We start from the raw sequence: 22,408 nt of genomic DNA, 5'->3' as shown, positions 1-22,408 counted from the left end.
TTGTTTGAATAAATAAAACAAAACGTAATCAATAAAAACAAGTAAAAAAGCTAAAGTCGGGTGTCCCGACTTCGAAATACACTGTACATATGTTTGCAATAATTATAGGAAAAAAAATTAAGAAAATTATAAACAAATTTGGATCGATTTTACCTCTTTCGGTATTCGAACTCACGTAAACTCACGTGCTTATGCGCGTCTATTCGTGTCTGTGTAAGCATGTTTGCAGTCAACCAAAGCAGTAGCACCAAGAACAGTCGCGGGCAGCGGTTGGGCAGCGCTTGAGCAACGCTTCGGATGCAAATTTATTTATGGCTATAACTTCTTTTTAAATCGGTCTATCATAGTGACACATAATCGGCATACGGACACACAATCGCTAACTGGGGGTAATCAAAAAAATAAAACAAACTCGTATAGCGTACACACATGAGGCATCTTTATGCAAAATTTGGTGTCTCTATCTTTTATAGTATCTCAGATCCAGATGTTCATACGGACGGACAGACAAACCTGACAACCAAAAACAACTCTGAAGGGAAATAACATTATATCGAAGGAGAATCTTTGGCGCCAGTACTGGAATTCCCTACAATATTTCTCCATTCCATAATAGTTAGCCCATTGAGATTACAAAATTTTTTTAAAGGATTCAAGATTCTTGATTCGTGTTGCTTAATTCTTTAATTTGTTCCTAAACTACTGAGAAGGCTCGCCCAAATGTGGTGAGCAGCTCGAACTAGATTGATGAAAAACAATTGCTAAAAAACTTACGCGAATAAGAATCGTATTCTACTAGAAACAAGCAAGTGCTATTTTGTCTGATTCCGCAAAAACTATAAACGTGTGCAAGTTTTCTCTCATCCATTCAGATTACAAATAATTTTAAAAGAGCTGAAGGAAGCTAGGATTCAAGGTTTTCTTGATTCGTGTTGCTTGATTCTTTAATTTGTTCCTAAACTACTCAGCAGGCTCGCCCAATTGTGGTGAACTGGGAACTAGTTGGGGGGGAAACAATTGTTGAAAAATCAACCACATTGAGGCAAATGTGTGCCTGGCTGGCGTCGAAGTTGTAAACGAAATCTAAGCTAATAGCCCAGCAATTGCTGCCTGCAGTTGCAACCCCATAGTGGCTGTGGCAGCAACAGCAACAGCAGCAGCCAGCCGGCTGGCTGACTGGCTGACTGGCTGACTGGCTGGCAAAGCCATTAAGAAATTTGAAATTCCTTAAAAATTAGCACTCGAAAAATGCCGCACAGAACTCTTAAGAGAATAATTAATGGAATTTTTGAACTTTCGGTGCAAATGTCTGTGCTGTGGCATACAACATGAATACGTTGCAAGGCATAGGTGTGTGTGTGTGTGTGTGTGGGGCATGGGTGGCAGCGGTGGCAGCGGTGGGTAAGAGAGGTAAGTAGACGTGGTGCGCTTTTCATTTCATTGATGCTTCTTCCATTCGCTTGCGCCGCAAATAAATTTGTCGTCGGCAAATTGTAAATTGTTGCTGTTGGCAAAGTTGCAACAGTTGCTGCCGCAACTGCAACACTTTGTGGGCCGTGGCACGAAAATAAAGCAATTTGCATTATCTGGCGGGTTTCATTTAATGAATTGCACACAACTTGCCAAGAAAATATTTGCGCAAAACAAAAATACGTGCACACACACAAACAAACATTCGTACAAACATTCGCACAAACAATCGCACAAACGTACAACAAAATGTATATATGTATGTCCATATGTATATGTATAGTATGCTGCTTACTCTTAAAAGTTACACATGTATGTCTGGCACTTTGTCTAAAAAACACGCACGCAGGCATTCATTGCACGTCCATATCCTCCATATCGTCCATATCGGAGCTACATCTGAAAGGGGTGTCGCTGTCGTCCATTTCACTGTCTGCGCCCATATCTGTTCATCTACTCTCATCTGCCAGCCGCACAGTGGGCGCGACCGACAAAGGACAGTCAAAAAACAGTCTCGAATGTCTCACTGTATGAACGCCGATATTTTTCAAGCCACAAAAGCTAGTAATGCCAAACTTAGCGTTGTAACTTATCTTAACGCTATGCACATCAAGTTTTTCAAAAATCATATATGTCTAGAAATTTCGTATTTTTTTTGAAAAACTCCCCAGCTTGCTGCAAAACGATGGACTTTTAAAACACATTTCTGTGCAGAAATGTACGAGTAGTTTATTCTTCAAAAGCAAAAGGCTAAAATTTAAATATTTGTCCATATTCTTTTAGCCATAAACTCTAGAGACGCCAAACAAAATAAAAGAACTTGGCTTACTTGTTTAAGTAGTTGTCAGAGCAATAATCGTTAATGGCACTGCACTGATTACTCAGACTAGAAGTTTTTCTTGATTGAGGAATTGGAGAAGCCAAAATATCATCATCAAAGATAAATCCCAAAAAAAAAAAACTGTATCTAGCACACCAATTAAGATTTTAGTTTCAGTTTTTAGTGCAGCATCCTAAAGCCCTAAACAATCAAAGAATAGTTTTTAGAAGCACTCCACCTAAACCAAGACAAAATTCCAAAGAAATTACAAAAAACATTGCGGTTAAAGTTGGGTTTTTAGGAGTTTAGAGTATATCGAAAGATTCAAGAGAGTGAAAGCAACTAAGGAATAATGGACTAGACTGTGCTTCTTACCGGCCACTACGGCTGCTCATACTGTACTTGGGGAAGCTAGAAATATGCAGGAAGAATGCACAGCTTTACGAACGATATGCTTATGTGTGATTGCTTCGGGCCACAAAGTTTATGTACGCTGTTGTTTGTATACTCCCTGTGTACGCGTAGAATATTAGGCTATATATATTATATATATTAAAAGGTCTGAATGTATACGATCAACAATCGATATAGGCATGTAAGTCTATTTCTTCGTCCGTTCGCCCTCCTGTTCGACAGTATGAACTTTGATAACTTTGTAGCCATAATAGCTAGGCACTCCAAATCCGATATGCAGACTTATCTTATTAATATGCAGGTGAAGTATCTTACTAACGTTAAATGAATGAAAGAATGCCCGTTTTGGACCACTGTGTGGGGGGGGGGGGGGGGGTCTGTGTGTGTGTGTGAGTGTGTGAGTGCCCCTTTCTTTCAGCCTGCAAAGTTAATGCAAAATAGCATTCACATTCATGCCGCTTGGTGCTTACCGCTTACTGTTTGCCGATTGCCTCATGCCCCATGCCGCATGCCGCTTGCCGCGTATCGCATTTGTAAAAACCTCACCGCATGGAACAGCTGGGCTGATTCGCAATTTTTCGTTGTCAAAAAAGGGCCATAACTCATGTCAGCATGTTCATTTAATGAACTTTTCATTGCGAATGTGTAAATGCTGCTGGCCCATCCAAATCCAAATCCCAATCCCAGTCCCAGTCCGACTGCCACACCACCAACCTGCTCCCAACGGACTGCCCAGCAGTTCGAATTATTCCGCTCAAGTATGAGAGAGTGTCTGTTAGTTGGTTTGCACTGCAGGAGGCGGGGCGGCACCGTATTTTTATTGTCTATGTGCGCATATGGTCGGTTCATTGTGAAGAGTCGCTTGTATTGCCATTATCATCATCATGTACCGATTAATGTGACTCTTCCGGCTGCGACTGATACGTGTTACATCTATCATAGGGTATGGCGGGGGGTGGGATGCAAAATTGTTTTGGGACGCGCTCGCACATTTGACGGGTGTTTGTAATCTGTACATATTCGTATACTCGTCCTACATCCATCCATTCGTACATTTGTCATTTGCGCTTGATGCGGTTTCTAGGAAACAGACGATAAAGCCACTTCTGAACCATCAAAGTGCAATTTATGAATGAAATCTTGATGAAGTTTAATGAGGAGTGACTCGACGACTTGTTTTTCAATTATTCTCACACATGTGCAGATACTTTCATCCAGATACGAGTACTTCTAGTCCCCTGACTAGTACGAGTGCTATGTCGGTTATATTTTAGGGATCTTAAATTGGGAGGAACATTGAATTACAACATCTGAGCAGAGAAGGGCCGTCTATTTTCGTGTTTGTGGGAATGTCATCAACCCTTATGAGCATTTCTGTAAATTGAACTCGCAAAGATATAATTTCATTTCATGTCCAATATGTATTTGTGTGGGCAATCTTTCTGTTAAATATTTTTAAATTTTGCTCAAGCTCAAGAAAAACAAAATCTTAAGACTTTTATAATTTTGTACATATACGTTGTATATACGTTATACAACATTTTTAGTAAATATATGTATATGAAGATTATACTTTGTGTGCTTTGAAAATGATTGCTTGATATGTTTAAATTTTATTTTTCCTACATATTTTGTTTTAGACATCCCAATGCTACAAGTATCTTAAAATTAATCATCAATTATTTTATAGAATTTATTTACATTAGTTTTAATACTTATATAGTATTATTACTGGAAGAATATTGAATTGAATGATACTTCGGCCCAACAAAGCTACAATCTTTGCTCCAACTCGTACGCCAAAATAAAATAAAATAAAATTTACAACACAATGACCTTTCAAGGTGGCATCAAACTAAAATTATTAAACAAAGAATGGGCCACACAAGACTCACAAATGAACATTGCTTAAAATTTCTAAAACTAACAACGTTCACAAACTCATATAGCTTAAAGCCCTGTTAGCCAGGCTATAAACTCCATGTTGGCTTCAGTTTTGACTCTAGGCTAGCTCAATAAATAAATAATACTGAATTGAATAATATTTCCAGCTCCCTACATAACTTGTCTACCAATTTGTAGAAAAATTACATTTACATATATAGCTTAAAAGAATCTTTATTTAATTATTCTATTGTGATTTCAACTTTGAAGCACCAAAATCTGTGTCGTTATTTATAATAATTATAAATCACATTTCGATGATAAATTTAACAGTCATTTGTCAGTCAGATGTTTTTCAAAATTAAAGTGCTGCCAACTCAGTTTTAAACCACTTACAACACTGTAATTAGTGCATTAGTACATTAAGCCGCACTCGTCAGCACTGGTCGAGTGTCATGCAGATATTGGCAGCACTTTCTTGTACATGATTTTTTCTTTCTTTTTTCGTGAGAATTTTACAAGTGAATTTTCGGCAGCGCCTGCTGCAGTTTTTGTGCAAAAAGTAATACTGAGAAAAGTAGAGAACAGTGCAAAACTTACAATTAGCATTAAGTTGGCAGCCGATTATGTAGCATTGTAAGTAACTAAATTGATAATCAGCGAAGACAGCGACAGAAAAGAGAGAGAGGCTCTAAATTAAACGCGTTGCTTGGTTGCGGCGATAAAGCACGGCGCACCTTTAGTGTCGTGTTGGTGTGTGCTGCGTCCGTCTCTTTTATTATTGCTGTGTGTCTCATACATACATACATATATTATGTACAGATACATATGTATATATTGGTTAACTGAAATACGCATTTGTTGAAAAAAAGAAACGGCGCCATTGTGGCCACGACCGTGCAGAAGAGAAGGTAAAAATATACATACATATACTTGCCAGAGTTGATGATCATTTATAAGCCCGCAATTGGCTCACGCACGCACGCACACGCTTTTCAATTGCAGGTTGAATTACAACAACAACAGTGACGGTGGTAATCACTATGAGCTTTTTGCCGGGAGAGCCAGTACCACCCGGCTTTGAAGAAGAAATGGCGCGCACTCCAATCATTCACAAGCAAATCGAAAGCTACATCGATGGACCACTCATTGGCGTTGAGTACGCCGTGGAGCTGCATGAAAATAATCAGCCACGTCCCGATTATTTTTGTGTGCTATGCGAGACATGCAACGACAGCCGATCGATTTTTATGCATTGGGCTTCGATGCAACATCGCAACAATTTCCTGAAGGCGCACTTCCAGAAGGCCTATGGGGTATTGAATAAAATACGCAGAAAGCCCATGGAGCTGGCCAAGGCCACGGAAATATTGGCGGAGGCCATTGAGAAGAAATATGGACGGACTATGCAGCTCCTGTCCATAGCGGGGGAGGATTTCCGTCGTAACCAAAACAAGATTTGCATTCAAATCAAAAACAAATTCCATTTCGATGAGTGTTCCGGTCCCGATTTCGTGGACGTTGCTATACAGGCGCTGCAGCCCGACTCCACTGCCAAAACTGATGAAACTTTGAAGATAACGCTCAAGATTTCAGATCCTGACAAGGCGGTCCCTCTGGACGATGAGAACTCAATTCATTTAGATGCCATTTCCAGCGACGATGAAAACTTTGGGCCGGCGGATGGCAAGAAGTTGCGCAACAAAATTCAGCAAGATGAGAAACAGTCGACCAATCGTAACTCGAATCGTTCGCCACCAGCTGGCGGTGACAAAACGGTCAAGTCCAATATTAAAATTAAACTGCCTACACCCAAGGAGCTGTCAATACAGGCCTCGCACATTGCTCAGGAACGCTACAAGTGGGAGAAGTTTCGCAGCATGTTCGAATTGCAGCTGAAGCAGCTACGTGATGAGACAGAAACCTATGAGTCCAATCCCGAGAAGCACCCGGACTATCCCGATGAGTGGAAGCAGTTCTGGAATCGACGCTACAAACAGCTGCAGGAGGAGAAGACCTGTGATCCGAATCGCTATGATTATAAGCCTGAATGGATAGCCTACTGGAAGGAGCGTCGTGTCGAGCTTTTCAACATAGCCGTGAATAAGATCAAAAAGGATTTGCAGGAGAAGTTCAAGCTGGGCGACGACGATGAGGAGCAAACCAAGAAACTGATGGACCGCTATAAAATACGCGTGGAAGGCGCTTCGCCCCTTCCTGATAATGAACGTTTCACATCCAGAGAGAATTCGCCGCCATTGCCTAGAAACGATCGTCGCAAACCAAATTTTCGCAGCAACCGCCAAGAGGCGGTCATTAACATCAGTGACGATGAACATTCCTCACCGCCACGTCGCTCCAATAACCGTCCCTATGGTCGCTCCAGATCGCGTTCGGTAACACCGAAGCGTGCTCGGATGGCCGGACGTTATGGTCGTCGATCACGCACACGTTCGCCCGTAAGGCGTGATATGCGACGATCAGGACGAATCACACGTTCCCGCTCCCGCACGCCCCGTAACAAGCGCTCCCGATCGCCCTATAGCCGCGATCCCGACCATGCCCGTCTTCGGGATGGTCGCGAGCGCACAATCTCAAATTTGTCAAACCATTCGCGCAGTCGCGACGATTATGCCGATCGCCGCAGTTTAGAACACGAGTACTTCAAAGGCGATGGCTATCGTCCGTCCCGGTCTTACGAACAGGTCGAGACTTTCCGTGTGCTTGACTCTCGGATCTATCCGGAATATAATCAGCCAACCCGCTCCACGTCACCGGCCGCTTCGAGCAAGGATCACGATAAAGCGGCCGATGATGGTCCATTGACTGTTGTAAGTGTATTGCGTATGTTGGCCGCTCTGGAGGATCATTTGGGCAGCCTAGGACCCAAGGCCCTCAATCTGCTTGGAAAAGCCCTGGCCATGGAGAAAGTACAAGCGAATGCTGCCGATGAGCTGCTCCTCAATGAGGACAACTGTGTGTTCATGGAGCTTATCAAGGAGAAGCTCAGGGGTCTTGTTATTGCCGAAGTGCTCGATGATCCACAAAAAGTGCGTGTTGTGAAAAAGTTAATCTCTAATATTGCGGCCATCATATTCCAAGTGAATTCCCGTGGTAAGTTTCATGATAGTACCATAATCAGTTCGTCTCTTACAGATTCATTTGTCGCGTCCGGTTGTCGAGAAATCGCGAGTGACTCTTTGGTGATTTGTTGATTTCGAATTTGAACACAAATTTGGGTCGATTCGATAACGCTTTCATTCCGTTTCGGGAATCGGTTTTGTATAGGACTTTTTTGAACCCAATCGATGGGTATACTCGTATGTTTTAAGTAGAAGCTTATTTAGTAATTAAATCAAACTACATATATTTAAAAATTAAGTCATGTCTGGCGGTTCGGTTCGGAACACGCGTTCTCTTGGGTATTTGGTTCCGGAGCGGTTTTAGTTCGAAACCGCTTTGCGACCGCCCAAATATATTGCTTCGAAAAAAAAAAAACGTGAGTTACAGTTTCTATTTGTCATATAAAAAAATATATATACTATATACACATGTATGTATGTATAAAAAAGAGGGACAGTCAGATAAGAGATCAGAGTACAGAGCTCAGTTTTGAGTACCACCGTCATCTGCCTCTGCGAGCGGGGTAAGTATTTTTGTCCAGTAATGCGACGCCCGATTCCGCCGTATCCGATTCGCGCATAAAGAAAGTCTAGCGTTGTGTGAAAGAAGAAAGTACGACATCTAGTTTTTCTTGCGATCAAGTGCACATATTGCCTATTTTTTGTTGTTGTCGTGAAGTGTGTTTTTAGATTCGGCGTTTTGCAGTCCAACTTCGTGTCCGATAAGTATCCGACTATATATATATATGTATATATATACATATATTATATATGTATTTATTATTGAAAAGAAATGTGTGTAAAATTAAATTAGAAAACCGAATCAGAGAAAATTCATGGCATTAACTAAACTTTTTGTGTTACATCCTCCCCCATTCTTTCTCTCTCTCTCTCTCTCTCTCTTTCTCTCCCCACACTTGGCGCACTTCTAACCTCCCCGCCCCCTCCTCCTAGGTGCCACAGCGTCGTCTGAAGACAAACTCGACGAAGTCAATAAGAAAAAAGACTACCAGCTGCCCTTCGATAAGCAAATTGTGTCCACGAAATTGGCCAGCGCCTTGCTGATGAAGGGATACGATAACGTGACCACCGCAGATATGATTAAAATGATCCACTTCTTCACCCTGCTGGTTAAGGTGAATAGGATGCGCGAGGCTGAGAATAACTCGTCGCTACACTTTGGCGAAGTTGTGGAGCAACTGGGCCTGAAGATGAAGGCCGCCACACCGATCGGCCTGGATCTGAACGAGCTGGTCAAGGAGGTGGAGCAACAGCTGTCCAAGGAGGCAAGGAAGCAAACGGCAGCTGTCGAGGCTGTCAAGGCCAGTGTGGCCAATAGTGAGTCAAGCAACGGCATGGAATCGCTTACCGATTCAGATCTACAGACACTGCTGCAGAACTTTAAGTTTCTGTCCAGCGAGGAGCAGTTGCATCTCATATCGCATGTTCGCAAGCTGGAGGTCATCGATCCGCCGCGCGTGGAGCGTTTACGTAAATTTGTCAACCTGGCGGAGCTGTGCGGCGATGGTGAGTCGTGTAGCGACTTCCTGACTCGCGTCGTGGCCAACGCCAATCATGGCGGCACCAACGATCTGCCCTCAACTTCACGTTCATCGACTGCCGGTATTCCCACCCGTCGCAAGAGTCCGCCGTCCCGTGAGCGCGAACGCGACCGCGAGCGCATCCCCTCAATGGATCGCGACAAGTCGCGTCGTGGCCCGATGCGTAACTCCCCCCAATTCATGCTGGACGACGACGACGATGATGACTACAATTTCGATGATCTTGTCATGAAGGCAAAGGACTCGAATGGAAAGCAGACCGGTGCTCCCATTGTGCCTGTGGAATCATCGCCGAACGCCTTGACTTTCAAGCCGGCAGCATCGAAGATATCGCTCAAGGACACCCAAAATATCATTGCCAATTTGATGGGAACGCTGTCCAATGCCAGCGGCAACAACATCACCAGCGGCAAGGGCTCCGTCCCAGGATCAGCTCCACAGATGTCCAGAAATAACGCACAGCGTCCACCGATGCGTTCCAACCTAATGCCCAGCCAGCAACGTCCACAGCAGCATCAGCAGCAGCAGCAACAACAACAGCCGCAGTCCCAAAACCCGCCACAACAACAACAACAACAGCAGCCGCAACATCCACATCAAATGCAACAGCACTATGGTGGTGGCGGTGGACCGCAAAATATGAATCACATGGCCGGGGTCGGACACAACAATGGACCCTACTATCCCGGCAGCTATGGTAATGAACAAATGGGTCCTGGACCGGCTGCCGGTCCACAATATAACATGCAACAGCCATATAATATGCAGGCTGGCTACGGAGGCTATAACCAAGGGCCGGGCCCAATGGGACAGCAGAATTTTGGTGGGTATGGCGGTGGCTCAGGTGGCCCCATCAATCCCTGGGCCAATGGCCCCCCCGCCCAACAACCGTACAACAACATGCCACAGAATTATATGCACCCACAACAGCAGCCTTACAACATGTAATGTGCAACTCACTCAGTGTGTGTGCGTGTGTGTGGGGTGTAAACGTAATTACCATGTGTACATCTCGTTGCTTGCCATGGCCAACAAAAAACAAAAAAACAAAAAAAGAAGTTAAATAACGAAATTTCATGAATGAGCAAAAAATAAACTGCCGGAGCGCGCCTTCTTTCTTTTATTTTATTGTATTGTATTGAGAGAGCAACACCCAAAGGAGTTGTTAGTTAAGTTTGACTTTTAAGATTTATAAAATTAGCTAAAAACTATAATAACAATAATATATAAGAAATATTATGCGGTTTGTTTACGAACGGACGTCGAATGCGTCCAATGATGAATAATGTATTTTGTTTCTCTACCGAAGTTGAAATTTATACAAAACATGTACATTTCAGTGCTTCTGGGTGCTGCACTGGGGAGCTGAAAACGTATAAATAATATCCCCATTTTTTTTTTGTGTTATGTAGCGTAGGTATAAAATAAACGAGTCATTCATACTGTACTATTTAATTCTATAAATATTTGAAATAAATCAACGTTTTGGTTTCATTTGTCTTACTTGGGTTCTTTTTTATCTCTGTAAACATGTTTTCAGACTTGTACCCTGAGCTTCTCAGGTAAATAAATTACATATACGCAGCTTAAAAGAAAAATACACGCATTCTTTTCATTCTAATTTGTTTATAACTCTGCATAATTGTATTTAAGGTATTTGTTATTGCAATCGAATTGGTTGTTGTTGCTCTATCTCCCTCTCTTTCTATATGGATCACTCTCCTCTCTTCTAACTGCCGTAGGGCAATTGCATAAAGTCCACAGCCTGCGCTTTCAGTATTTTCGGTATCTCCTGCTGGAGGAGGTGATGCAAGGATTCTCCAGTGTGCTTGTAAATCCACTTGCCTTCGCTGCCGGTACGGGAGCCAACAAAGTCAAAACGCTTGGGCCCGCTGGTGGGGGAACTCAACCAGATTTGTTTATTGGGCGTCTGCCGGTTGATGACGTACACGCCATGTGTGTGGCCCAAATTAACAGTCAAGACGCCGTCCTAGAAAGTTAATTGCCACATGATGTAACATTGTTGCATGAGTTTGCGATTCGGTTCAAAGTGCGTGTGTGTGTGTTTATACTTACGCCATAGGCCACATCGCTGCCGGTCAAGCTTGTGTCGTTCTCGGTCAGCTCCTCGAAGTAGTCGGTTAGGGAGTCCAGTGTTATTGTGCAGACCCGTTCGTAGGTAACGCTGTCCAGACTTGCGTCCACTTCCGTTTGGCTGCTGTAGAATCTGCATGGCTGTGGAATAACCGGAGCTGCCGGCTGAACGTTGTTTGCATGGATTTGTTGACATAACGTCGAGCTGCGAATACACAAATTTGCGATTTGTCCATATCGTAATTTGTTGGACAACCGCGCAAAGCAGCGCGGCGTTAAATTCATTTTCGAGCAATTATTGTTTTTGTTTTGTACGAGCGCAACCTCAGTTGCCACACAACTGAAATGTGCCTGCCATGGTTGCCACCTTGTCGAAAATGATTGTGAGAGTGTGAAAAAATCGTTTTAGTATCGTATCGCTGCCTATCGAGTACTAGCAATAGCGATAACTGTGTCGCACTCGTTTTCGGTATAGAGAAAAGTATCAATGGCGTCCGCGTGAAGTCGGCAGAATTGTTGTTGTACTATCGAAAAAGAAAAATACGAAAGCAAATTGTGAGTTGACGACTTAAATGCATCTGCAATAGCATTGGCTAGAATTATTAACTCGCTTTTCAAGTAGAAATGGCGTTGCCGAGCAACTATAAGCAAATAGCTGTTGGAGCGCCAACGGGACCGGCGACACCGATACCCAGTGGTGGGAGCCGGTCTCGCTCGTCTGGCGGTGGCGGCGGCTCGGACCGCAACAAGGACCAGACGCCCATATTTACGCACAGCAATTATGGGAATCCAGCGTTTACCCCGCAAAAGGTCACCAAATCGTCGAGCAGCAAGAACCAAAATGAATCCCGTCTGCCGAAACCGCCAAAGCCGCCAGAAAAACCCATTCTGCCATATATGCGTTACTCAAAAAAGGTGTGGGACAGTGTAAAGGCCCAACACCCAGAGCTCAAATTATGGGAGCTGGGCAAGAAGATCGGTGCAATGTGGAAGCAATTGAGCGAAGAGGAGAAGACGGAGTACATTGACGAATACGAGGCTGAGAAACTGGAGTATGAGAAGGCATTGAAGGCGTACCATCAGACGCCCGCTTACCAGGCGTACATGTCCGCCAAGAGCAAAGTCAAATCAGATGTGGATGTGCACGAGACGCCATCGCGCGGTGGTGGCGGCAAGAGCCAGCACGAACGTCGCATTGACATACAGCCCGCAGAAGATGAAGATGACCTAGACGAGGGCTACACAGCCAAGCACATGGCCTATGCCCGCTATTTGCGCAATCATCGCCTCATTAACGAGATATTCTCCGAAGCAGTTGTCCCCGATGTGCGCTCTGTAGTCACTACACAACGCATGCAGGTGCTGAAGCGTCAGGTAAGCTCTCTTACCATGCACCAAACCAAACTGGAAGCTGAGCTGCAGCAGATGGAGGAGAAATTTGAGGCCAAGAAGCTGCGCATGGTCGAGTCGAGCGAAGCGTTTCAGGAGGAGCTAAAGCGACACTGCAAGCCCGCCGTCGATGAGGAAACATTCCAGAAAATGGTTCATCGCATGTACGAGGACATAAAACGCGATCGACAACGCCTCGACGAACCCAACTCGGCGGTGGCGCAAGCAGCGGCTGCAGCACAAGCAGCAGCAGCGGCGGCAGCCGCCAATCGCAACGAAGAGCACAAGCAACCGCCTCAGCCAAGCGCCACTCCAGCGTCAGCACAAGAACCGCCAACATCTGCAGCCCAAAAGGAAGTTCAGCCCACTAGTGTCGCCATAACCGCAAAGCCGCCGGTAACTAATAATGCAACGATACCAGTCACGCTGCCGGCAGCGCCAGTAGTACATCAGCACGAATCTGGCAGCAAAACGGATCCGGAGCCCATGGATATCGAACCGCCGCCAAAGCCTTCAGTACCGCCACCACCCATAAAGCACGAGAAGCTTGATATGGCCAGCGCGCTGCCACCACAAACAGCGCCCATGTTAGCAGCAGCCCCACTAGCTGGTGGCCTGGCAGGCCCTGGCAGCAGCGAGCCACCCAAGGATGTGAGCAAGCAAGTGGCACCCAATAAAGTGCCAACACCGGTGCCTACACCAACGCCACCGCCTCCACTATCGGTAGGTGGCGGATCGAGCAACGAGCAAGGTGGTCCACCTTCTGTTGGTGCACCACCCTCAGCGGCAACCACGCCTACGCCACCGCCAGCGGCGGTGCAACAGCAGCAAACGCCACAGCAGCCGGGTGGTGGTGGTGCCCCGCCAACGGCAGTTCCCCCTTCGGGTATGCCACCAGGCATGCATCCACATCATGCACCACCGCCTGGTCACCCGCACATGACGCCACACATGGGACCACACCAGGCGCCGCCCGGACTGCCCGGCATGCCACCAGGCTATGCTAACTATGGCCAACCACACGGTCCACCGCCCACTGGCCCCACACGCTCGCCCTACTATCAGCCCCAATATGGCGGACATCCGACTCCACAGCCCTACTACGCTCCCTATTCGCCCTACCAGCAGTCCTACGCACCACCGCTTAGCCCCCACTACATGAACGCTCGTCCGCCGCCACAGCACAACGGCACACCACCGGTGCACTATGCGCCCGACCACGGCAATGCGCCGCTGGGGCCTCCGCCGCAGCAACAACCACCGCCGACGCCACAGCAACAGCAACCGCCACCAGGTGGGCACATGCACGATCCGGCCGTCTACGTGCAGCAGCCACCACAGCACCACCCGGTGCCACCGACGGCCACGCAGCAGCCCACGTTGACAACGCCCGGTGGTGCAGCGGCGTCGGCAACAGCAGGAGCCGTGCCACCGCCACCACCAGCCGGTGGCCCACCCCCCACAGCGCTGCCACCCATGACGACGAGTCAGACGGGACCAGCGGGCGATGGAGGAGGGGCGGCCAGCAAGCACGAGAGCGAGAAACACGATACCGACTAGAAAGGCACACCATTCGATAATACTGCGGGCAACCAAAACAGACAAACCACTCTTGGGGTCGCTCTATCAATCAAGTTCAGTTAAATGCAAGGATTATGTTCAGGCTTGCAATAACTGCACATTGGAGCGTCGATCCCTAGAATTAGAATAAGTATAGACACATAAGCTGCGCCTCATCATCTCAATCTGTCAATCAATCTGTCGTTCTGTCGCGTAAACTGTATAATAATTAATTGGTTTGTAATGATGTATATCCTTTCCAAGGACTCCTTTTTGTCAACACACACACACACACACACACACACACGTACATTTTACAAGTACATGCAATTTTTTTACACCCACAAATTATTTGAATATGTAGTATATATATATGATTTTATGAATATACCGAAACAATTGTACTGAAGTTGAGTTTCCATTATACTCGTATAAGATATTTTCTAAAAGGACGGAAAATATAACTGAAACTTTCATCTTTTTCAATTCATGCGCCTCTTCTGATTTTTTGATATCGGCCATAAATTTTTCCTTTGTATGCAACAATGATGACAATGTAGATCGAAACTATATAGTGGTTTCAAAAAACACAAATATGCATAAATATTCAAAACTGACAACTCTTAAATAATTGAAGAAATTTAATTCGAAAGTACACTTATTGTGTAGGAAATATCTAATACTAGACTTTAGATAACCAAACACTTCTATATGCATTTGTACGATCGAATTGAAATTAAACAGTGCTGTGCGAGTAGGAGTGATTGGTGGAAAAATCACTCTTTAATTGATAACTTTTTGGTTTGGAAATATATCTTAAGGGGTATTTAGTTATATACATATGTATCTGTCAGGGTAATTATAGATACAACAAATTCTATTTTAGAGTATAGAGTATACAGAGGCTGGCGCGACTTCAACGTTCGACTCGTTTTAAATATTGTTTGATTGCAATTATGTTATCCTCGCTCAATAATTTAGAATTTTTCATAGCTGTTGTATGGTCTACACGACTTTAACTCTACTTTCGCTACAAAATACCGACTTCCTGAGCTCTTCTCTATTATTTTGGCCTTTCATGATCAGACGCAGCTCTATTTTCGACTAATAAATGAAAGTTATTTAACAAAACTAGCTAAAGCATTCTCTATTTTATCTTAAATACAGCAAATGGAACATTTCTGAGTCTAAAATCTAAAGCTCCTTCTGGAAGACTTTACGCCTGATCCATTGGTTTTAAGCTCCATAGACGGACGGATGCCTGTGTACGTGTATTTCCGGAGACTTTCGAAAGGTAAGAGTTGAACAGAGTTAAAACAACCTTGGGTTAAGCTTACAACGGCGAATTTTTCTTTTCTTTCTCATTAAAAAAATAATACAAAAAAAAATGAATGGAAAACAAACAACGCTTAAAGAAATTTATCCTGGAGACGCCGCTAAAGCTCCGTTGTGGCCACGCCCCAGTACTTGCGCATGCGGCTTTCGTGCTCGCTGTACTCATCGATGTCCTCCTCGTCGAGAATGTTGCGCTCCTGGGTGACAGCAAAGTCGTATTCGAAGTTGTAGGGCATCAGGCGCTGCAGGGAGCCGAAGTAGGCGGCATGAGGACCGCCGCCGGCAGCCAACTTCACCTCGCGGGGCTTGGCATCGAAGAGATTGTAGCCGTGGGATTGCTGGAAGGAGCGTGTGCTGCCGAAATGCTTTGAGAGAAAGGACAACTGTTGGGCCTGCGCTTGCGCCTGCGCAGCCATCGGCTGTGGCTGCTGATAGGGCGGCATCAGAGTCTGTGGCGGCGGTGGCTCCTTGTGGCTGTGGTGCAGCAATTGTGGAGTGCTGCTTGAGATGAACTTGTTTGTGACGCTCTTCATGAGATTCGACTTGAAGTCATAGCGATCGTTGCAGGGAGTATTTGGCTTGCGTTGCTTGGTGAAGGACTTGGAGATGGTGTTCAGCTCCTTGTCGAACAGCAGTTGGGTGTTCTGCTCGAGCATGTATTCCCAACACTTGAACTGCTCCTCGGACAGCACGGATTCGGTTTCGTCCAGCATCTCCAGCTGTTGCTCCTCCTGCAGAACGCGCGCATGCGCCAATATGAACTCATCGTTAGCCCCCGGCAGGCCACTGCTATCCTTCTGCAGTTGATCGCTTTGGCCGCTGGGCGAGGATCGACCAGCCAGCGGTGGTTCCCGTTCCAGCGCACGATGTCGGCATGCATTGCTCCGATCACAGCAGGTCCTTTTGCAGACGCTCGGCGGCAGGGCCACCACCGGCGGCGGCTTCTTACGCACGCTCTGCTTTAGCTCCCGTATCAGGTGGTCCACATCGGTGCCAAGATGCCGGAATCGGACGACAATCACGCTCAGATTTCCGTTGGCGCCGAAGCTTTGGGCAATGTCCTGCAATCGCTTGGCAGCCAGCAGTGCGTTCTCCTCTTTGCGTATCTCCCGGGCGGCCCTTCCAATGTCCATGACTGCCCAAAGCTGCGCGTTCCCCAGCACCAAATATTCGTCGTCGTTGCTAAGGGTTATCTGCAAGGATATTTCGGACCATAACTTAGCATTGTTTGAAACTACTTTAAGGAAATTAAGAGCCCCTTTTCAAAAGCAGGTATTTTAAAACCTTATTAAAAAACCCATTTTGACCCTTATTCTAAATAAGTAACCAGCATTCTATAGGCTCCTTCCTATATGAGCAGCTGTAGAGGGCAAATCGATATAGACATGTCGGCCCGTCTGTTCGACTGTATGAACTGCAATAGCTTTTGAATCCTAATAGATAGGACAATCAAGCTACGCATACACTGACATATATAAATACATGTATATGTATGTATGTATATGGCATCATTAGTGCGAACTTTTATTAGATTCACTTTTTTCAAATGAAGATATCTAAACCAAATCTGATATTAAAATTCTTTAAAATAGTGTCTCATTTTATTTTGAAGTTTTATCGAAATCGGAACACTATGTATTTTAAGAAGAATTAGAGCTGTTTTCAATTTTAATTTGCTTTTGTTTATTACGATGTCGTAACCAAACTTGTTTTTTTTTAAAGTAATACTTAACGTTATTTCGGGGCTTTATTAAAAACGTCACAGTCGATACGACTGTATTCCCTGATTTGTGCATTTATAAAAGTCCCTCATCTACAATAGTCTTATAACGATATCGAACAATTCTATTGAATCCGGAAACAGCAACAGCTCCTTTATTATATTACTTGGTTGGATGACTTTAGCAACCTGCGTTCTATTACAATATCTCTAAAACATACATACATAATCCGTGGAATTATCATATCATTGATACGAATAAAGCAATAATTAAAACTATAAGGGAAATTCCATTATACTTTTGTGTGGCGCCACTTACCTCGAGGAGCTCGGGATCGGGTAAGGCGTGGGTGCGTCCATTGCTGCCGATGCTCGTCTCGGGCACTGTGAGACGAAGTTGGGTGGTGCGTCGCACCAGATAGGCGTCCAAGCGGCCCGTGCTGGCCACGCGCAGCACATAACGTTTGCTCTTTAGCGGACGCACCTTGGCGGGGGCCCGCGTTAGATGGAGAAGGGTGGCGCCGCGCACACATCCACACTGTTGCTGAGCCGCCAGGAGTGTGTACTTCATGTAATCTCCCTGCGCCGTCTCCTTGACGGTCTGCTCCTGTTGCAGAAGACGGGGCACCACCTGAGTCATTTGCTGGGCGACGCTTGCACTACCATCGGTAGCCTCAAACATGCCGTAGAGAGCCTCATCGATACCACGATATTGGGACAGACGCAGCTGGCTAACTAAGAGCTTGCGACAATCGCCGGGCGTTTCCGCAAAGCCCATGCACCATGGCGGCGGCTTCTGAGGGGAGCTTAGCAGCTTAGCGCTGGTGCTGGCCTCTTGAGGGCGACAGGAGCGCGTGCTGGTGGGCAGAGCAGCGCGATTCTTGCCCGAGACATCGATGAGACTCCAATGGCGCTGACTCTGTGTCTGGCAGACCTTCAGTTGCTGCTCATCCACCTGAAGCTGCAAATTGCCCGACAGATCCAAGTACTTAAGATTACGCGGCACCAGCGACAGCAGATTCACCCGATCCAGATGATTGTGGGCCAAGTCGAGCACCCGCAGCTTGCTGAGCTTCGCCAGCTGCGGTGTCGTCAGCAGCAGATTCGAGTGGACGCGCAGCACCTGGAGATGATTAAGTGTGGCCACATGCTCGGGCAGCTGCTGCAACATATTCCCGGACAGCACTAGCACCTCTAGATCCGGCCAATTGCGCACACAATCCGGCGGCAGCTGGCCTATACGATTGTAGGCCAGCTGCAGGACCTTTAGCTTCCCGGCATGGATGAGCGCCTCGAAAATGCTGTCGTTCAGCTGATTGCCGGCCAGCGATAGCTGCTCGAGTGCCGCATTGTTGTTTTGCTCGTAACGGGGTAGCGTTGCCAGCCGGTTGCAGGACGCGTTCATTGTGCGTAGCTGTGCGTGTGTGACGGCAAAGAAATTCTCCGGCAAACGTTGCAATTCATTGCTCTGCAATTGCAATTCCTGCAGACTGGATGCAGCTTCTGGCAATCGTTCCAAATGTTGCAACGCATTGTACGCCAAATTGAGAGTGCGCAATCGATTTATTCGATAGGTGCGCAGCAGTACCGTTACATTGCACAGCTGATTGTGTGCGGCGACCAGTGCTGTTAGTGTCACGCAGGCGCCCAGCCAATTCGGCAGTTCGCTAAAATAGTTGTGCGATAGATCAATGTGTTGCAGTTTCAAGGGCACGGGATTCGTTGTAATGCTGTGCAGACCTACACACACACACACACACACAATTAAATATTTACATAAATAAACAAACAACATACATATGTATACTCGTAGTTAAGGTGAGTGCACTTACAGTTATGATCCGCAATAAGTGTTTGCAAATTGCTGCCATTTATGATGAGCTCCATCAGCTTGTTGCGGCTGCATTTCAAGGTTTCCAATTGTGCCAATGAGCTGAGGTCCAAGACCTCCATTTCGTTTTCGCATACCTCCAATTGGGTCAAATACTGCAACAACAACAAACAAATAACAACAATAATAGCAAAAACACAACAGTAAGAACCGCAATGCAGTTACAAGAAATTGCATAATTCAAAAAAATAAAATACGAAAAATGATGCGATGATGTCGTTGCAGACGCAAGAGCGCCTCTTCCTCTCCTTCCTCTTTCGCTCCCCCACCCTCCTTACGTTTTTTGCCTGCCCATGTGTGCGTATGTGTGTGTGCGTGTTTGCCTGCTGAAATGCAGCGAAGTTGAAAATTGTTGGCAACACTCGGCCACACACACATACGCCAGTGCTGCCAGTTAGAAAAAGTTAGCAACAGCTTAAGCAATTATAATGCTCTCAGAAAGCTAATAACTGTTTTATTCTTATCAGTGTTTTGATTTTGTTAGCTCTCGTTCGTCTTATTAAGCTATTCTTGAGAAAATTTATACATACATACATACATACTTATGTATGCTTTGTCATTAATAAAATATATTGACAGAATTTGAAATCCAAATACCAAGATATTAATTTCTAAGTTTGTGTTTTTGAAAATTCGCTTCAATGAAGGAGAGGGATTCTATAATTATTGTTATAATCAAAACGTGCTAAACGTTAGTAGTATGGTACGATCATATATGAACTATAGGTATGTATGTATGTATATTTTGTAATATTTTTGGATGGGAATATTATTTGTATTAGGATTGCATGTTCGAAAACCAAACTATTTTTATACAATATATATGGATGTATGTGTTATAGCTTGTCATTTCTTCACTAGTTTTGTTAAAAATGCTGCCAGCTTTTGAACTAGCCGAAAAAATATCGAAATTTGCAACACATACACACCCAGATGCAATTGCAAATTTGAAATTATTTTGCCAATCAGCAATCAAAAAGACTCCATAACTAGCGGGGTAAACAGCTCACACAGAATTAGAAACTTCATAAATGGCCAGAAATCGTGGCATTTGCAATTCAAAATTTGTAAATGCAATCAGCTTTTGGAGGGCTACAAATTTAGTGGGAAAATAGCTGAGTTGGCGGCATTGGCATGCACATACATATATAGGCATATAGTATATGTATGTATATGCAATGTTAAAGTTGTTTGTTATTCTAAAACCTCCATAGCTAGCGGGAAAAAAAGCTAAATGTGCAGCACCAACGCGCACACACACACACACACAAAGAGACAGACACAGTTAGGCGGTGCAAGAGCCAAGTTGGCTGCTGACTTTGGCTTACATTGTAATTGCCTATCAAAATGCTGCCGCAGAGTTGGTTTCCCCTCAGACTGAGCTTCTTGAGTGGCGGACTCGACGTGTTGTTGTTGTTGTTGTTGGCGTTATCCGTTGCCTGTGGCTGTAGTTGCTGTTGCTGCTGTTGTTGTAGTTGCTGTTTGCCGTCTATTGTGGCGATCGAGGCACGTTTCACGCTCAACATGGCCGGTGGCAGATCCGTTTCAGTGCCCAAAGCAGCCATGGTGCTGGCATTGGGACTGGAGTTGGAGCTGGAACTGGAGCTGGAATTGGAGTGGGTGTGGGTGTGGGAGTGGACTGAGCTGCCGTTGCTGGCCTTAACTTTTAGTTTCGATTTGTATATATCGGTCGATTTCTTTGTGGCTTTAAGCATTGTATTTTTCCCCCGTTTTTTCGTTTTTTTCGGTATGGTTTCTTCAACACTCACAGCTGCAACAATTGGTTATGCATGAACGAACACGTCTTAGCAGCTCTGCTCAGCTCAGCTCAACTCAGTTGCACGCAGCGCGACTTCGACTCTAAAACGCTCGTTTTGAACTTCACACACACACATACATACATATGAACACATATACAGTTCATTCGTATGCCATTAGTTTTGCAAAGAATTTCAGTTTCTATTCAAATTTATATTCTCGAGTGTTAATTCTTAAAATTCTTTCTTTTAACTGTTTTGTAATCTTTTCCTCCACACACACACACATGAACATGAAAATAATATGTTTGTTAATTGGATTTTAGTTTCTCGTAAAATCGGTATCGCGCTGAACCGCTCCAGATTAGAGTCTTCGCTCAACTAAAGTCTTTAGTCTTTCGACTCTGGCGTTGCGGCAACTCGAAAAATAGTTACGCCTGAGAGCACGCAACAGACGTCTGCCAGAGGTTGCACACACTTGCACACCCCCTTACACACACACACATACACACATATGCGACGCGTCGAAAACCCAACAGAGTTGTGTCCGTCCCGGCCACTGAACTGAGTTCACAAGCAAGTTCCAGCACTGAAATGGGATCTTTGTTCCAAACCAGAATTGACAGTTCCTCTGGTGTCCCTAAGCGCCTGATATTTGGGTCGAATCAGCCTTCACTCCTCAAGTATGTTTAAGTCAAATCCAGAAAAAACTTACTATAATACATAAAATCGTATTAAACTATGAAATTTATTGTAATTGAATCCAAAAAATATAGTTATCGAAACATGGAAACGTATACTAGAAAGTATAAGCACCAAGTTCTATTTGTCCGTCCGTCTGTTCGACTGTGTGAACCATTTAGTATATGCAGCCTAATTCTTTTATATACATAGCTTATATAGGATCGATTGGTGACAAAATCACTCATTTCTTTGCTAATGAAGTTATACGTTTTTTATAGTTTCTCATGCTTTTCTAAAGTTTCTTCCAAAGCTTTTTTCAATGGATTCTAAAACGGAACCAAAAGCCTACGAAAAGAACCAAAAAAGAATTGTCTATCGAAACATCAGTTTCATATAGAATGTTTACAGAATGGATATCAAACTAAACTGCTTAAAAATTGAGAAAATTTAATTTGTATTTCTTTATCTATTTCATTTTAATTTTTTTTTTTATTTTATTTCGGTTCCGTTCGCAGCAAAATCCAGTTCCAAATAGTCGCACATCACTGACGCCGTAGACCCATAGGGTTCCACTTGTTGCCGCAACTTAGAGCCGCTTACCATGTTGGCACATCGACGTCTCTCGAAAGCTCCCACTCTGCTTATATTTACGCCTAACTCTCGACCATTGAGCAAGCGAGCGCCGAGCACCCGATCCGATCCGATC

The 22,408-nt window shown here is 44.8% G+C and overlaps 5 protein-coding genes across 6 annotated transcripts in view; 2 read left to right on the top strand and 3 right to left on the bottom strand.

Moving 5' to 3' along the window:
* LOC115633405 (transmembrane protein fend) overlaps nt 1-13,041 on the bottom strand; it is a 31,014-nt gene extending 17,973 nt beyond the window's left edge. Inside the window, exons 1-2 of the mRNA XM_030530848.1 lie at nt 13,032-13,041; nt 11,361-11,364 (exon numbers count right to left, since the gene is read on the bottom strand). The gene's annotated coding sequence lies outside the window, so the exon portion shown is untranslated. The remainder of the gene's footprint in view (nt 1-11,360; nt 11,365-13,031) is intronic.
* LOC115633420 (uncharacterized protein CG7065) lies at nt 5,077-10,311 on the top strand. Of its 2 annotated transcripts, none has more exons than XM_030530880.1 (3): nt 5,077-5,224; nt 5,594-7,702; nt 8,665-10,311. In XM_030530880.1, the coding sequence occupies exons 2-3, from the start codon at nt 5,632-5,634 to the stop codon at nt 10,218-10,220; spliced, it is 3,627 nt and encodes a 1,208-aa protein (XP_030386740.1). In that variant the 5' UTR covers nt 5,077-5,224; nt 5,594-5,631; the 3' UTR covers nt 10,221-10,311. The 2 variants fall into 2 exon arrangements, with proteins under 2 accessions (XP_030386740.1, XP_030386739.1); XM_030530879.1 differs by having other exon boundaries at nt 5,077-5,499.
* On the bottom strand, nt 10,859-11,690 carry LOC115633423 (frataxin homolog, mitochondrial). The gene is made up of 2 exons (XM_030530882.1): nt 11,349-11,690; nt 10,859-11,262 (listed from the first exon to the last, which is right to left on the bottom strand). The coding sequence occupies exons 1-2, from the start codon at nt 11,649-11,651 to the stop codon at nt 11,002-11,004; spliced, it is 564 nt and encodes a 187-aa protein (XP_030386742.1). The 5' UTR covers nt 11,652-11,690; the 3' UTR covers nt 10,859-11,001.
* Nucleotides 11,991-14,315, top strand: LOC115633404 (SWI/SNF-related matrix-associated actin-dependent regulator of chromatin subfamily E member 1). The gene is made up of 2 exons (XM_030530847.1): nt 11,991-13,955; nt 14,031-14,315. The coding sequence occupies exons 1-2, from the start codon at nt 11,991-11,993 to the stop codon at nt 14,313-14,315; spliced, it is 2,250 nt and encodes a 749-aa protein (XP_030386707.1).
* A 1,327-nt stretch (nt 14,316-15,642) lies between these two features.
* Nucleotides 15,643-20,976, bottom strand: LOC115633403 (protein phosphatase PHLPP-like protein). The gene is made up of 6 exons (XM_030530846.1): nt 20,902-20,976; nt 20,590-20,685; nt 19,203-19,356; nt 17,690-19,110; nt 16,049-16,843; nt 15,643-16,015 (listed from the first exon to the last, which is right to left on the bottom strand). Exons 1-6 carry the CDS (start codon nt 20,974-20,976, stop codon nt 15,752-15,754), a joined length of 2,805 nt encoding a protein of 934 aa, XP_030386706.1. The 3' UTR covers nt 15,643-15,751.
* Nucleotides 20,977-22,408: the final 1,432 nt, after the last annotated feature.

The sequence above is a fragment of the Scaptodrosophila lebanonensis genome, unplaced genomic scaffold (assembly GCF_003285725.1).
Source record: "Scaptodrosophila lebanonensis strain 11010-0011.00,11010-0021.00 unplaced genomic scaffold, SlebRS2 tig00001418-arrow-arrow-pilon, whole genome shotgun sequence".
Taxonomy (NCBI): Eukaryota; Metazoa; Arthropoda; class Insecta; order Diptera; family Drosophilidae; genus Scaptodrosophila; species Scaptodrosophila lebanonensis.
Note: the sequence above shows the minus strand (reverse complement) of the source record. Positions and strands in the feature narration are given on the sequence as shown.